Source organism: Plecotus auritus (assembly GCF_963455305.1).
Source record: "Plecotus auritus genome assembly, chromosome: 7".
Taxonomy (NCBI): Eukaryota; Metazoa; Chordata; class Mammalia; order Chiroptera; family Vespertilionidae; genus Plecotus; species Plecotus auritus.
In genome coordinates, this window is record NC_137774.1 from 100,037,357 (window position 1) to 100,051,145 (window position 13,789).

General features: G+C 45.7%; 1 protein-coding gene across 4 annotated transcripts in view; it reads right to left on the minus strand.

Moving 5' to 3' along the window:
• The window catches only part of CSNK1G3 (casein kinase 1 gamma 3), a 119,288-nt gene that overhangs the window by 77,508 nt on the left and 27,991 nt on the right, over positions 1-13,789 (minus strand). For all 4 annotated transcript variants that reach the window (XM_080677936.1, XM_080677937.1, XM_080677934.1 and 1 more), the window contains exon 2: positions 11,185-11,610. In XM_080677936.1, the coding sequence (XP_080534062.1) occupies positions 11,185-11,362 (178 nt within the window). In that variant the 5' untranslated portion in view covers positions 11,363-11,610. The remainder of the gene's footprint in view (positions 1-11,184; positions 11,611-13,789) is intronic.

Consider the following 13,789-nt stretch of genomic DNA (forward strand, 5'->3'; position numbering starts at 1 on the left):
ATGTTTATTTGATACTAGAGGCCTGGTGCACGAAATACATGCATGGGGGGGGGGGGGGAGTGTATCCTTCAGCCCAGCCTGCAACCTCTCCAATCTGGGACCCCTCGAGGGATGTCCGACTGCCCTTTTAGGCCCGATCCTACTGGGATCGGGCCTAAAAGGGCAGTCGGACATCCCTCTCACAATCCAGGACTGCTGGCTCCCAACTGCTCAGCTGCCTGCCTTCCTAATTGCCCCTAACCGCTTCTGCCTGCCAGCCTGATCACCCCCTAATCCAGGGGTGGGCAAACTTTTTGACTCGAGGGCCACAATGGGTTCTTAAACTGGACCGGAGGGCCGGAACAAAAGCATGGATGGAGTGTTTGTGTGAACTAATATAAATTCAAAGTAAAGGAGCGGAGGGGAGAGCAAGAGAACCGGATAGAACAGCCGGATCTGGCCCGCAGGCCGTAGTTTGCCCACAGCTGCCCTAACCACTCCCCTGCCAGCCTGATTGATGCCTAACTGCTCCCCTGCCAGCCTGTTTTCCCCTAACTGCCCTCCCCTGCAGGCCTGGTCACCCCTAACTGCCCTCCCTTGCAGGCCTGGTCCCCCTCAACTGCTCACCCCTGCAGGCCTGGGTCCCCCAACTGCCCTTCCCTGCAGGCCTGGTCGCCCCCAACTTCCCTCCTCTGGCAGCCTGGTCACCCCTAACTGCCCTTCCCTGCAGGCCCGGTCGCCCCCAACTTCCCTCCTCTGGCAGCCTGGTCAACCCTAACTGCCCTCCCCTGCAGGCTTGATCGCCCCAAACTGCCCCCCTTTGCAGGCCTGGTCCATCACAACTACCCACCCCTGCTGGCCTGATCGCCCACAACTGCCCTCCCTTGCAGACCTGGTCCCTCCCAACTGCCCTCCCCTGCTGGCCATCTTGTGGCGGCCATCTTGTGTCCACATGGGGGCGGCCATCTTTGACCACATGGGGGCAGCCATCTTGTGTGTTGGAGTGACAGTCAATTTGCATATTATTCTTTTATTAGATAGGATAGAGGCCTGGTACACAGGTGGGGGCCCGCTGGTTTGCCCTGAAGGGTGTTCTGGATCAGGGTGGGGGTTTCCTTGGGGTATGGGGTGGCCTAGGCCCAGGGGCCTGTGGTGGTTTGCAGGCCGGCCACGCCCCCCGGCGACCAAAGCAGAGGCCCTGGTATCTGGGATTTATTTATCTTCTATAATTGAAACTTTGTAGCCTTGAGCAGAGGCCTGGGCCCGCCAGGGCAGGTGGAAAGCTTGGCTTCCTCCATTGCCGGGGAAACCCAAGCCTCCTGCTCTCTCCGTGGCCACAGCCATCTTGGTTGGGTTAATTTGCATACTCGCTCCTGATTGGCTGGTGGGTGTGGCTTGTGGGTATAGTGGAGGTATGGTCAATTTGCATATTACTGTTTTATTAGATAGGATATAATACTAGAGGACTGGTGCATGGATTCGTGCACTGGTGAGGTCCCTTGGCCTGGCCTGTGCCCTCTCACAATCCAGGACCCCTCAGGGGATGACAGAGGCCCAGTGCACGGATTCCACCCAATCCCCGCAGGCCAGAATGAGGGACCTCACTGGTGCACAAATCCGTGCACCGGGCCTCTAGTATGCATATAAGATCTTTGATTAATCTCTTCCAGCCCTCCCCCCTCCCCTCTGAGATTCATTTGTCTGTTCCTTGTTTCCATGCCTGTGCATTGAGCGTCTGCACCCTGATGATCAGTGCACGTCATAGCTAATGGTCGAACAGTCGAACGGTCGCTTAGGCTTTTATTTACATATATACATATACATATACATATACACACACACACACACACACACACACACACTAATAAAAGAGAAACATGTAAATTGACCATCACTTCGCGACACCCACAGCCAATCAGGAGTATGCAAATTACGCAAAAAAGCTGGTGGTGGCCCTGCCCACTGGCCGCTCCAGGCCTCTGGGCAGCGAGCCCCCTCAGGGCCTCCCTGCCATGCTGCACACCTGTCAACTGTCCTTGCAGCCTCCCTGTGGCCTAGCCCCCAGCCTCAGAGGCAACCCTCTGGTGCCTGAGGTCATAGCTCCCGGTGACTGGTGTCTCCCTCTACCCCATCCCTGCCCCACTGCTCTGATAAACAAAACCCTAGCGTTGGAGCAGCCCCGCGGGCAGGGAAGCATGTGGGAGCTTGCTTGGTGCACAGTTAGCACGCCCCGGGAGCCCCGGGCCAGCCAAGGGGCGATGGTGGCAGCCGTGGCGGCAGTGGCAGGTGGCTCAGCTTTGTTTTGAATAGATGAAAGAGGCCACCTACACAGTAACCCAAATTATCAGATCTCCCTCCCTATCTCGCCAAATCAAGAGGGGAGGGGCGATGGGCATGGAGGGAGGGCGGGCAGAGGGTGGAGGAGGAAGAGGATGAGAAAGGGGGCCAGTTGCATCCCACATTCACAATGGGAAAGTGAAACGCACTAGCGCACCCAACCTCTCCAGTCCTCCCCGCCTGCCTCGCTTCCCCCACCTTTTCCCCTCTGCGCCTCCCCAGGAGCGCCAGTGCTGCACAGAGGAACTCTCCGGAGGAGGGCGAGGAGGAAGCGGCACCAGAGCACACAGGGCTTGCCACCACTGCTGCCGCTGCACAGACTACCTGCGCGAGCCCGTGGCATGCCGGCAACCAGGAGAAGGAAGGTCTATTCTTGCACAAATCTTCGTGCTTCGGGCTTCTAGTAGATAGATAGATAGATAGATAGATAGATAGATAGATAGATAGATAGATAGATAGATAGATAATAGATAGATAAGGCTTGCAGAATTTTTAACAATTCTTAAATATGAACAATACAATAAGAGTTATGAGCTTTCTATATATATAAAAGCCTAAGCGACTGTCCAACCATCAGCTATGACGTGCAATGACCACCAGGGGGCAGACGCTCAACACAGGAGCTGCCGAGCTGCAGTGACATGCCAGCTGTGGTTCTCGGGTGACGCACCCAGAGCCAGAGAGGAGGGATCCCAATTCTGGGGTGCGTCACCCAAGAACCACCCTCTCGCAATCTGGGATCCCTCAAGGGATGTCAAAGAGCCAATTTCAGCCCCATCACCGCAGGCCAGGCCGAGGGACCCCACCAGTGCACGAATCGGTGCACCAGGCCTCTAGTATAGAAATAAGAAGAGAAAAAACAAACAAAAAAAAGAAGTTATGGAAACTGTGGCATACTTAATTATGTCAAGTTATCTTATTTTAGATATGGTAATTCATAAACCAATATATGTAACACCCATGTGCTGTTTTCTTTTATGTGATGGTTAGTCAGGTGTACCCACAAGAGGACAAAGAAGAGGCTCAGAAAAATAAAGTTTATTATGCTCAAGGGTCCTAGTATTAGGGTTATGGAAGGCATCATGTTTTGGTCAGGAGGAAAAAGACAGGAGCAAGGAGAGAGCTTAGGCCTTTCGTTTCCAAGGGAGAGGCAAGGCAGGACAGGATAAATAGTTTAGAATTGGTTAATTTAAAATAATTGTCATGCCAAAAAATTCCGGTGGCCTCTGGGCTATATAGATGGGTCTCCAGTTGTCTTATACCTGGCCAAGGAATGACTAAGAAAGAAGATTGCTTCCTGGAGTGTATAAGCCAAATAGAGGAGGTATGGCTCTGGACTGTTTAGTTTGCAGATCAAAAACTTGCTCCCAACTGAAAATTGGCTAGCCCCAGGAAAAGCAATCTCTCCCCAGCCAGAAATGTTTGGCAAGATGTCAAAACATCTTAAATCATATACAGAATGTATAAAATGTATACAGAATATATAAAATATATACAAAAAGTAACAAATATATGTACAATACAACACTATATTTTGGCTAGCTATATTTTGTCTCATTCAATGCCTGTTAAAAACACTTCTAGGGGTTTTAGTTGACTGCCTAAGCTAGAAATACATCTATATAGAATGCAAGCCTTACCACCAATACATATAAATAAAAAATAAATAAAAAATATATTAATTCATCATTTTACAATAAAAAATAGATTAAAATGACAGTAAAAACATTTATCTAAAATTAATTTTTAGAGTATTCTTTAAAATGTTTACCTGGTTTTATTTTAAAATGTCAAGGCCAATTTTCTTAATGTTCAACCTTATTTTTTTAAATAATTACCATGAAGAGTAGTTTCAACAGTGAGTAATACTGTCTCTTCTTGGAGTATTTGGGGTTGTGCAACTGCAACTCCTAGTTAGTGCCCAACAGTTTGAACACCAGGCAGTGTGTGGAACAGTCCTCAAAAAAAAAACTGTCCAGTCCCAAATGCTAATAGCACCTTTGTTGAAAGCCACTTAACCTAAAATATGTATACCTTATACTCTTTTTTACCCAATACTAATCACGAAAGTTTTAGTGCCAGTAATCAAATGTTTGAGATGTCTCTATTTTAATGTGGGTTTTATTTTATTTTTTTAAATTTATCTTTATTGTTGACTAGAGGCCCGGTGCACAGATTCGTGCACCCGTGGGGTCCCTTGGCCTAGCCTGCAGGGATCAGGCCAAAACCAGCTCTCCGACATTCCCCGAGGGGTCCCAGATTGCTAGAAGGCGGTTCTTAGGTGACACACTCCGGAATTGGGCTCCCTCCTCTCTGGTTCTGGGTGCATCACCCAAGAACCACAGCTGCCAAGTCACTGCAGCTCGGCAGCTCCTGCATTGAGCGTCTGGCCCCTGGTGGTCATTGCACATCATAGTGACCGGTCAACCAGTCGTTCAGTCAGTCGGTTGCTTAGGCTCTTATATATATAGAAGATAGTATTACAGATGTCTCCCTTTTTTCCCCAGGAAAACTTCTAGCTGACACCCACCCTCCACCCCAAGCCTTCACCACACTATTATCTGTGTCCATGAGTTATGCAAAAAGGTCTGCTTTTCCTAGCCCTGGGTCCTGAAGCCAATCAGGCAAAGACTCAAAGCATCCGGAGATCTGCCTCTGCCTGCAGGCTGATAGTTATTCTCAGTCTCTTAATGAGCCTCAGAAACTCCAAAGGGTGGAGCAAGAGGGTTTACAACAGTTTTCCCCCACTCCCACACCCACCTCGGGCAAAAGCTGCCAGATGGTAAAGGTCTGGCTGAGAAAGGTGGCCTCCGCAGTATGGGGGGATGACTCAGTACAGGAAACCAGGTGGCTGGGCTGCCTTCTGAGCTCTGATCCCAGACCCCCCAACCCTGGATCCTCTCACATAGCTCTACTTCACTGTGTCCTCCTTCTGCTGGAGCCCAAGGTGAGTGGCTGCACACAAAATTTTGTGCATGGCCCTTTAAGAGGGTGCCTGCATTTCCAGCTGTCTTTCTGACAGACAGCAATTCCACTGCTTTTCACAACCAGATATTATGTGGGCACCTTTCTCAGTTCTGGTGCTCTGGGATGGGGGGCCCAGCTTGGGGTTTAGACCCAGGAGTTCTCAATGTGAACCCCCACAGCTGAGATATCCTTCCAGAACTTCAGCTGCTGTCTGTGGAGCCTGATCAGCCCTCTCGTGCCTCTGCACTTCCTACCAGTCTCTATGTGGTCTCCACTTTATGTCCTTAGTTATAAGGGTTCTCTCCAACTAGTCTTCAGTTGATTTTCCAGATGGTTTTTCTATATTTTAATTCCTGTTTGGTCCTGGGAGAGTGTCAGTGTAGCTTCCACTTAATCCACCATAATTATGGAAAAAACTAATGTGGTTTTTAAAAAAGCACTTTATAAACCAGCCCCAGCCAGTGCTTCTCAGTGGTCAGAACATCAGCCAGCTCACCAAAGGGTCGTGGGTTCAATTCCAATCAAGGGCATGTACCTGGCTTGCAGATTCAAATCCCCAGACAACCAATCAATTTATTTCTCTCCCACTGATATTTTTCTCTCTGTCTCTCTCCTCCCGCCCCCACCTTTAAAGAAAAATCAATAGAAAAATATCCTTGGGTGAAAATTAACAAAACAAATCTAAACTAGCTTTTAACATTAGCATGTTTATCCAAGTATAGAAAGAATTATACTTATAATAACTTTTTCTGTACCGAGAACTCATTTGGGGCCTTCAAAAATGGAATAAAATGTTCCTTTATTTAATAGTTGTTCAAGGGTCAACTGTATATTATAAATATACATAAGACACAGGTACATATAAAAATATAGATAATATATTTAAAAAAACATATACAAATGTTCAATAAACAGCCACAGAAAGAATAGATACAGATAGAAAAATAGATAAGTAGATAATAGATGGATGGATGGATGGATTAATAAATCATCTTATTCCTATGCCTGCTTACAGACTGCAAAAGAAAGGGGTATTTAACAACTTTTTCATTGTATAGCATATATAGATTCAGTATATGGCACATATAGTTTCTCATATTGCCCTGGTTAAAATGGTTCACTAGATATTTTTTATGTATATGTATACACACACACATATACATACTGCAGATATGTATATACATGTAGTTATTTTGAAATGAATTCTATGAAACCAGTTTTGAATAAAAATGGCCAAAGTACTATAGTATTATAGTCATGTACACAATAGATATAATATAAATCCTATATAATAAAGAGGTAATATGCAAATTGACTATCACTCCAACACACAAAATTGCCACCCCCATTGGACACAAGATGGCCACCACAAGATGGCCAGCAGGGGAGGGCAGTTGTAGGTGATCAGGCCAGCAGGGAAGGGCAGTTGCGAGGGACCAGGTCTGCAAGGGAGGACAGTTAGGGGTGGCCAGGCCGGCAGAGGAGGGCAGTTGGGGGTGAGCAGGCCTATAGGGGAGGACAGTTGGGGGGGACCAAGGCCTGCAGGGGAGGGCAGTTGGGGGGACCAAACCTGCAGGGGAGAACAGTTGGGGGGGGAACAGGCCTGCAGGGAAGGGCAGTTGGGGGGAATCCAGGACTGCAGGGGAGGGCAGTTGGGGGGGACGAGGCCTGCAGGGGAGGGCAGTTGAGGGGGACCAGGCCTGCAGGGGAGGGTAGTTGGGGGCAACCAGGCCTGCAGGGGAGGGTAGATGGGGGGACCAGACCTGCAAGGGAGAGCAGTTGGGGGGACCAGGCCTGCAGGGGAGGGCAGTTGGGGGCGTGCAGGCCTGCAGGGGAGAACAGTTGGGGGGGACGAGGCCTGCAGGGGAGGGCAGTTGAGGGGGACCAGGCCTGCAGGGGAGGGTAGATGGGGGGACTAGACCTGCAGGGGAGAGCAGCTGGGGGGGAACAGGCCTGCAGGGGAGGGCAGTTAGGGGTGACCGGGCAGGCAGGGGAGGGCAGTTAGGGGCAATCGGGCCAGCAGGGGAGCAGTTAGAAGTCAATCAAGCTGGCAGGGGAGTGGTTATGGGGTGATCTGACTGGTAAGCAGAAGTGGTTAGGAGCAATCAAGCAGGCAGGCAGGCGAGCAGTTGGGAGCCAGCAGTCCTGGATTGTGAGAGGGATGGCCGACTGCCCGTTTAGGCCCGATCCCACCAGGCAGTTGGACATCCCTCGAGGGGTCACAGATTGGAGATGGTGCAGGTTGGACTGAGGGCCACACCCCCACCCCGTGCATGAATGTCATGCACCAGGCCTCTAGTATATATATAACAACATACATCTGTATAGCTAATTTATATAAATTTATATATATATATATATATATATATATATATATATATATATACACACATATACATATAAAACGTGCAATAATTTTAATTTTTAAAAAGAACAAATATCTTGATATCGCCTTTTAAAGGAGCAGAATCATTGCTTTCCTAAAATATGCAGGCAAAGTGCTGGTCCCTTCATATTGTCATCTAAATTTAATCTTCACAATAGCCTAGAAAGTGGAAATAATCCCATTTTAAAGTTAAGGAATTTGAGGCCCCAAATGGTTACATGACTTATGTGTTCCATAATGGCAGGGACAATTTTTATATTTTTCCAGTGTATTATCGGTGCCTTATCATGTCTCATACATGATAAACATGCAATGAATTTTGAATGGATGGATGATGATGCTGCTTAAAGGTAGACAAGTAAATAAACTGATTTTTCTAAGTCCAAAGTCAGAAACAGTTTAAGAACTTCAAAATATCTAATTCAATATCCTTTAATAAAAAATGTCAAACATGCACCCTTTAAAATATTTGAGTACCTACTAAAATGCAAGAGTCCACCAGTCATATCATATTACAGCTATGTACAAAGTATGTCATTACCTTTTACTAGTGCCTAATTTAAGATTTAAAGTACATTTAACAACATAACACACTAATAAAACAAAAAAGTAAGTATGAATTAGGGTATTTTACAAGATGAAAAGGAAAAGTAGTTGAGAAACACACAAGTGAACTTATTTCTAACAAGTAGGTTTGGATCTAAAAAAAATTTATGAACAAGTTTTTGTTGTTGTTGTTGTTTTTCCTAAAATTTCCACTATTTGTGGTCCATTGACCAGAGCCATCAAGGGACCTCAATACTGACTCTCATATAACCATGTTGCCCTCCTTCTTGTTTCTCTTGTTCAGTAAACACAGCCTTACCTCCAATATGAGTTAAAAGCCTAGGTTTTGGTCCTGAGTTTGTCATTAAATCTCTGTGTTACATCTGGCAGATAACCTTCCCTGACTTTCAATTTCCTTAAATGTAGGTAAGAAATTTAAATGTACCAATGTTTCTCAAACATGCTTGATTATAAGAATATTAGTGGCCCAGTGCACGAAATTTGTGCACGGAGGGGGGGGGGGTCCCCTCAGCCCAGCCTGTACTCTCTCCAATCTGGGACCCCTCAGGGGATGTCCAACTGCCGGGGGATGTCGCTGTGGGATCGGGCCTAAACCAGCAGTCGGACATCCCTCTCGCAATCCGGGACCGCTGGCTCCTAACCACTCACCTGCCTGCCTGCCCGCCCAATCGCCCCTAACCACTCTGCCTGCTCGCCCCCAACTGCCCCCCCACACCCGCCAGTCTGCTCACCCTCAACTGCCCCCCGCTGGCCTGATTGCCCCAAAATGCCCTTCCCTGCCAACCTCATGGCCCCCAACTGCCCTCCCCTGCCAGCCTCATGGCCCCCAATTGCCCTCCCCTGCCGGCCTCATGGCCCCCAACTGCCCTCCCGGCCAGCCTCATGGCCCCCAACTGCCCTCACTGGCTGGCCTCATGGCCCCCAACTGCCCTCCCCAGCCAGCCTCATGGCCCCCAACTGCCCTCCCCAGCCAGCCTCATGGCCCCCAAATGCCCTCCCCAGCCAGAGGCCCTCCGCGGCCAGGTGCGGAACGCTTGTCTCATCGCCAGGGCAACGACACAAGCGTTCTGCGCTCGGCTAATGTCGCTGCCAAGACAGCCAGGCCACCAGACACTGCCATCACATGCAATTGGTTTAGTTACATCATAAATTCCACTCCTAACTCCATTCAGTAGGGAATTCCAACTACCTGGAACCTATGGAATAATGTCTGGTGATTCCCTGTAGGTGTCTGAGCTGCGTATGTGGGAAAAGGTAGGATGTGTGTGTCATATATATATATATCTATCTCACAGATGTGCATGCATGCATGTGCCAAGGGTAAAGGACACACAAAATCAAGAGAGTTGGCAGCGCCAAAACCGGTTTGGCTCAGTGGATAGAGCGTCAGCCTGCGGACTGAAGGGTCCCAGGTTCGATTCCGGTCAAGGGCATGTGCCATGGTTGCGGGCACATCCCCAGTGGGGGGTGTGCAGGAGGCAGCTGATCGATGTTTCTCTCTCATCGATGTTTCTAACTCTCTATCCCTCTCCCTTCCTCTCTGTAAAAAATCAATAAAATATATTAAAAAAAAAAAAAAAGAGAGAGAGAGAGAGAGTTGGCAGCTACACCTCAGAAGCAATGACTGGCAGGAGACTGGCTCTTGACTGTAACTTCCCAAGCCTATCGCAGTACATTTCCAGGATGTGTCCCGCCTGCCATGCCACCTGCTGACAGGAGGCTCGCTCCTTCACTGCAGCTGTTTTGTGTAGGTCGTTTTGACCCCTGGCCTCCCAGCATCCTTAGCCAGTGTGTTAGGCATGCTGGTCATTCACAGGGAGCCACAGCCACAGGCTGTGCAGGCCCCCGGGCTGATGTCTTCTTAATCACTCAGTGTGGGCAGGCAGAGTTGCCCAAGAGGCTAGCCTCTCCCATGGACACACAGCAGCAGGGGAAAGCAGGAGCGAGAGGCCCTCTATACGCTGGGTGCTCCCGAGAGTTCCCACTCCTGGCAGGTGAGCCTGTGATCCTCCCAGGTGGGAAGAGAAGCCGAGTGGCTGTTGAAAGGTAGGGTCCTCCCCAAAAGGTGACCATGAGGCAGTGGGCAGTACAGGCTTTCCCCTGCATGTGTGGTTTCTGAACTGCATCACCTGGACCTCCAGCCTCTTTAACAGCATGAGGCTCAGAGGAGGGCTGTGCCGTAGACCCCGCTCTCCGAATGCACTGGCAAGGCGATCATCTGGCACCACTGGAGGCTGCACTTGGGGCTCCATGATTCATCCCGTCCTTGACCCGCCAAGGGCTGTGAGGCCTGCCAGATGCCCTGCAGGGTTGCTCCTCCCGTCAGCGCCCATGGCGATGAAGCAAGCATTCAGCCAAGCCGCTCACGCTGCCTGCTCTCAGCAGCCGCCCCCCCTGGGGACTCCGGCAGGGCTGAGAGGACTGGGCGCAGCCATCTTTGTGATGGAGTGATGGTTAATTTGCATATTACCCTTTTGTTAGATAGGTTACTAAAACGGTATTTTGTGTCCCCCACCCTGAGCCCCACCCTGAATATACTTGGGGGAGGGAAAGTGAATAAATTACCATGTAAGTTTTACTGATTTTTAAGCCATACATATTCTCCCAAAGTAATCAGTTACTAATGTTTTCAAATCTGAAAAAGTAGCCTAAATATCATTCCTAAGGTATACACTGAAATGACTTTCCTGGCACCTATTTCAGCCTGCTTGGACTTTATCATTTACTTCCTTTTTTTCTCATATGCTGAATGGCTAATCTCAAGTAAATATTCATAAATTAGGGAATTCCTTACAAATATATATTCATACATAAAAAATTTACAACATTCATATTCTTTAAAATTATTGCAATAAATTAAACAAATAACTAAATCATTTTCATTAGAAAGTGTCTTTCATTTTTAAAAAAATGCTTGCAACATAAAGGAATAAACAAAAGAGTCTTACCTAATCGTAATTCTCCAAAATTGCCACATCCAATTTTTTTTCCAACTCTAAAGTTAGGTCCAACCATTAAAACTCCAGAGGAGGAAGACCCAGGTCCTCGAGTGTTGTGTCCCGACCGACCACTAGGTCGTGCCATTCTATCATCTGATTTGTCCTTGTCTTTCTTTTTATTATCCATATCAAGTTTGCGGTACTCCACTTTGAATTCTTTAATCAAGACAAGCACACTGAAATAGGGTATTGTGAGAATAGGTACATCACTAGGTAACTGTACCAGGCAGGTAATGTTAACATTCAAATTGCAGTAGGTAGTCAATTAACTGGTGCGTGTTCATCCCATTCGTAAGATTTTTCTCAGTTGTCTTTTCAGCAAAACATGTCTTCAAAATTTTCTTTTCAATGATGTGCGCTGATCTTGATAGAGAACTAAAATAATTAGACAAGAAAATTAGTCAACTTAGAGAATTAAAAAATATATGTTGGGGAAATTAATAACACAAGTTCAGGCAATGCATTATTGCTATTAACTGATGCCCACTATAAACCAAACCACAGTTGACTCTTAAATTAACCATTATTCTTTATTCCTATAAAGAATATACAGAGTTTTCACAAAAACAAAACAAAGAATTAAGGATTCAGTTACTTCTTAAAATTAAGTAAGTAACAAAAATATACTGAGTGTTTCATAAGCCAATATACATTCACTAACCTAGACCTTCCAACTTAAAATCACTTCAATTAAAAAAAAAAACTATAAAAATTCCAATAAGTTACTATAAGATTTTCAATTTAAAAGCAGAAAAAGAGAATACTTTGCAAATTGGTAAAAGGTCTTAATAAAAATATCTTCCACATGTTCAGACACTTAATTTCCAAAGTCTTCGTCAAATACATATTCTCATTTGACCTTCATTTATTCAAATATTTATTACCCACCAGTTGTACATGGGAATGGTATTCAGAATTGATAATACAAAGATCATTCTTGCTACCTATCAAGAAAAAGAATTAATTCTTATGTAACATCTGAACTAGGCCTTAAAAAAATAAGTATACAGTAATTTGGCAAGGTTAAGAAATGTTGGCAGTCAGCAACCTTATTAGATAGAGAAGGTAGGTTTTTAATTTTCTAATATACTGATGAAAACACTAAAGCTCAAAGAAAAATTTCGAAGCTTTTGGAGACTTCTGCCCCATTCATGTTCTCTAGGAATTTCACCCATCAACCATATCTCAATTCTGCGGTAAATTTGCAAGCTTAAATGTGCCTATTTTTGCTTGAACAATTTGATTCCTATTATTTGCAATTAAAGACACTTTGACTGAAATAGATACTCACTAGTATAGAAACTAGGATCAATATCAAGGCCTTTTTATTCCTACTTCAGAAATTATTTTATTATATAATGCATTCATAACAAGGGTTTAAACAAAAAGTATTTTCTGATTTTTAGCAACCCCCACCCAAATATGCAATTAGTCCTAACATCCAATCTATTTATAAAAATATATATGTATTATATTTACCATACTCTATTTTGCAGGTGAAGCTGTAAGCAACTGTTTGGTATATATAAAACAGAATTGAGTTTGACATATATATACTATTTATTTTGTTTTCTGCCATAATGGAGTAACTGGATACTGAACTTCCCTTCCTGCTATAACTATAAAACTAGACAAAAACATACGAAGCACTTGCTTTAAAGCATTGGATACTAAGCAGGGAAGACTGATCTTTGAAAAATGAGAAACAGGAAAGGTGGGTCTCACCTTCGCCCAAGCTGTCTGTCTAGGGAAAATTATCTGACTACAGCCCAGGCAGGTGAAGCTCAGGCAGCAAACAGTGATCACAGATCAGTGTTCGAGGATGTTGAAGTGAGTGAAATTTGTAGGACATGATGCTGAAGATGAGGCAGTTGTGCAGTTTGGGGGCTAGGGAATGGTAAGGTAGAAGGCTAGGCTACATATGTGAGGGGCAATATTCTGCAATACCTAGCAGACAATGGCTACTAATGGGACAAATAAAGAACAGAGACACTAAAGGCTGCACAGTGCTGGAAGACCTTAAAGTTCTTGTCTAGTCATGGAGGAACCTCATTAATATCCCAGGAGTTCAGATGAAACATCACAAAGACCAAGTCTTAAGAGTAGAGACCATAACCTAAAGGAGTGATTTTCACCCTTTTCATCTCATGGCACACATAAACTTAATTACTAAAATTCTGCGGCACACCAAAAAGTATGTTTTTTGCCAATCTGACAAAAAAAAAAAAGGTATAATTTTGATTCATTCACACCAGATGGCTATTGTTGTGTTGGCTATTGTCATTTTTTTTTTTTATTTGACAATCTAAGGGAAAAGAGGTCAGTGCCCCTGACTAAATAATCAAGTATTGAAGGTTTTAAAAATTCTTGTGGCACACTGGCTGAAAATCGCTAACCTAGAGAAAGAACTACTATAGACTGTTCCAACTGAAGCCTAAAAGCAAGCCTGGACAGGATTAAGGATAACTCCAATTAAATTAACTGCATTCAGAACATAATTCAACATACTTTTTTAAAATGTTATTTTCCTTTTTATTGAACTTAATGTAGTTAT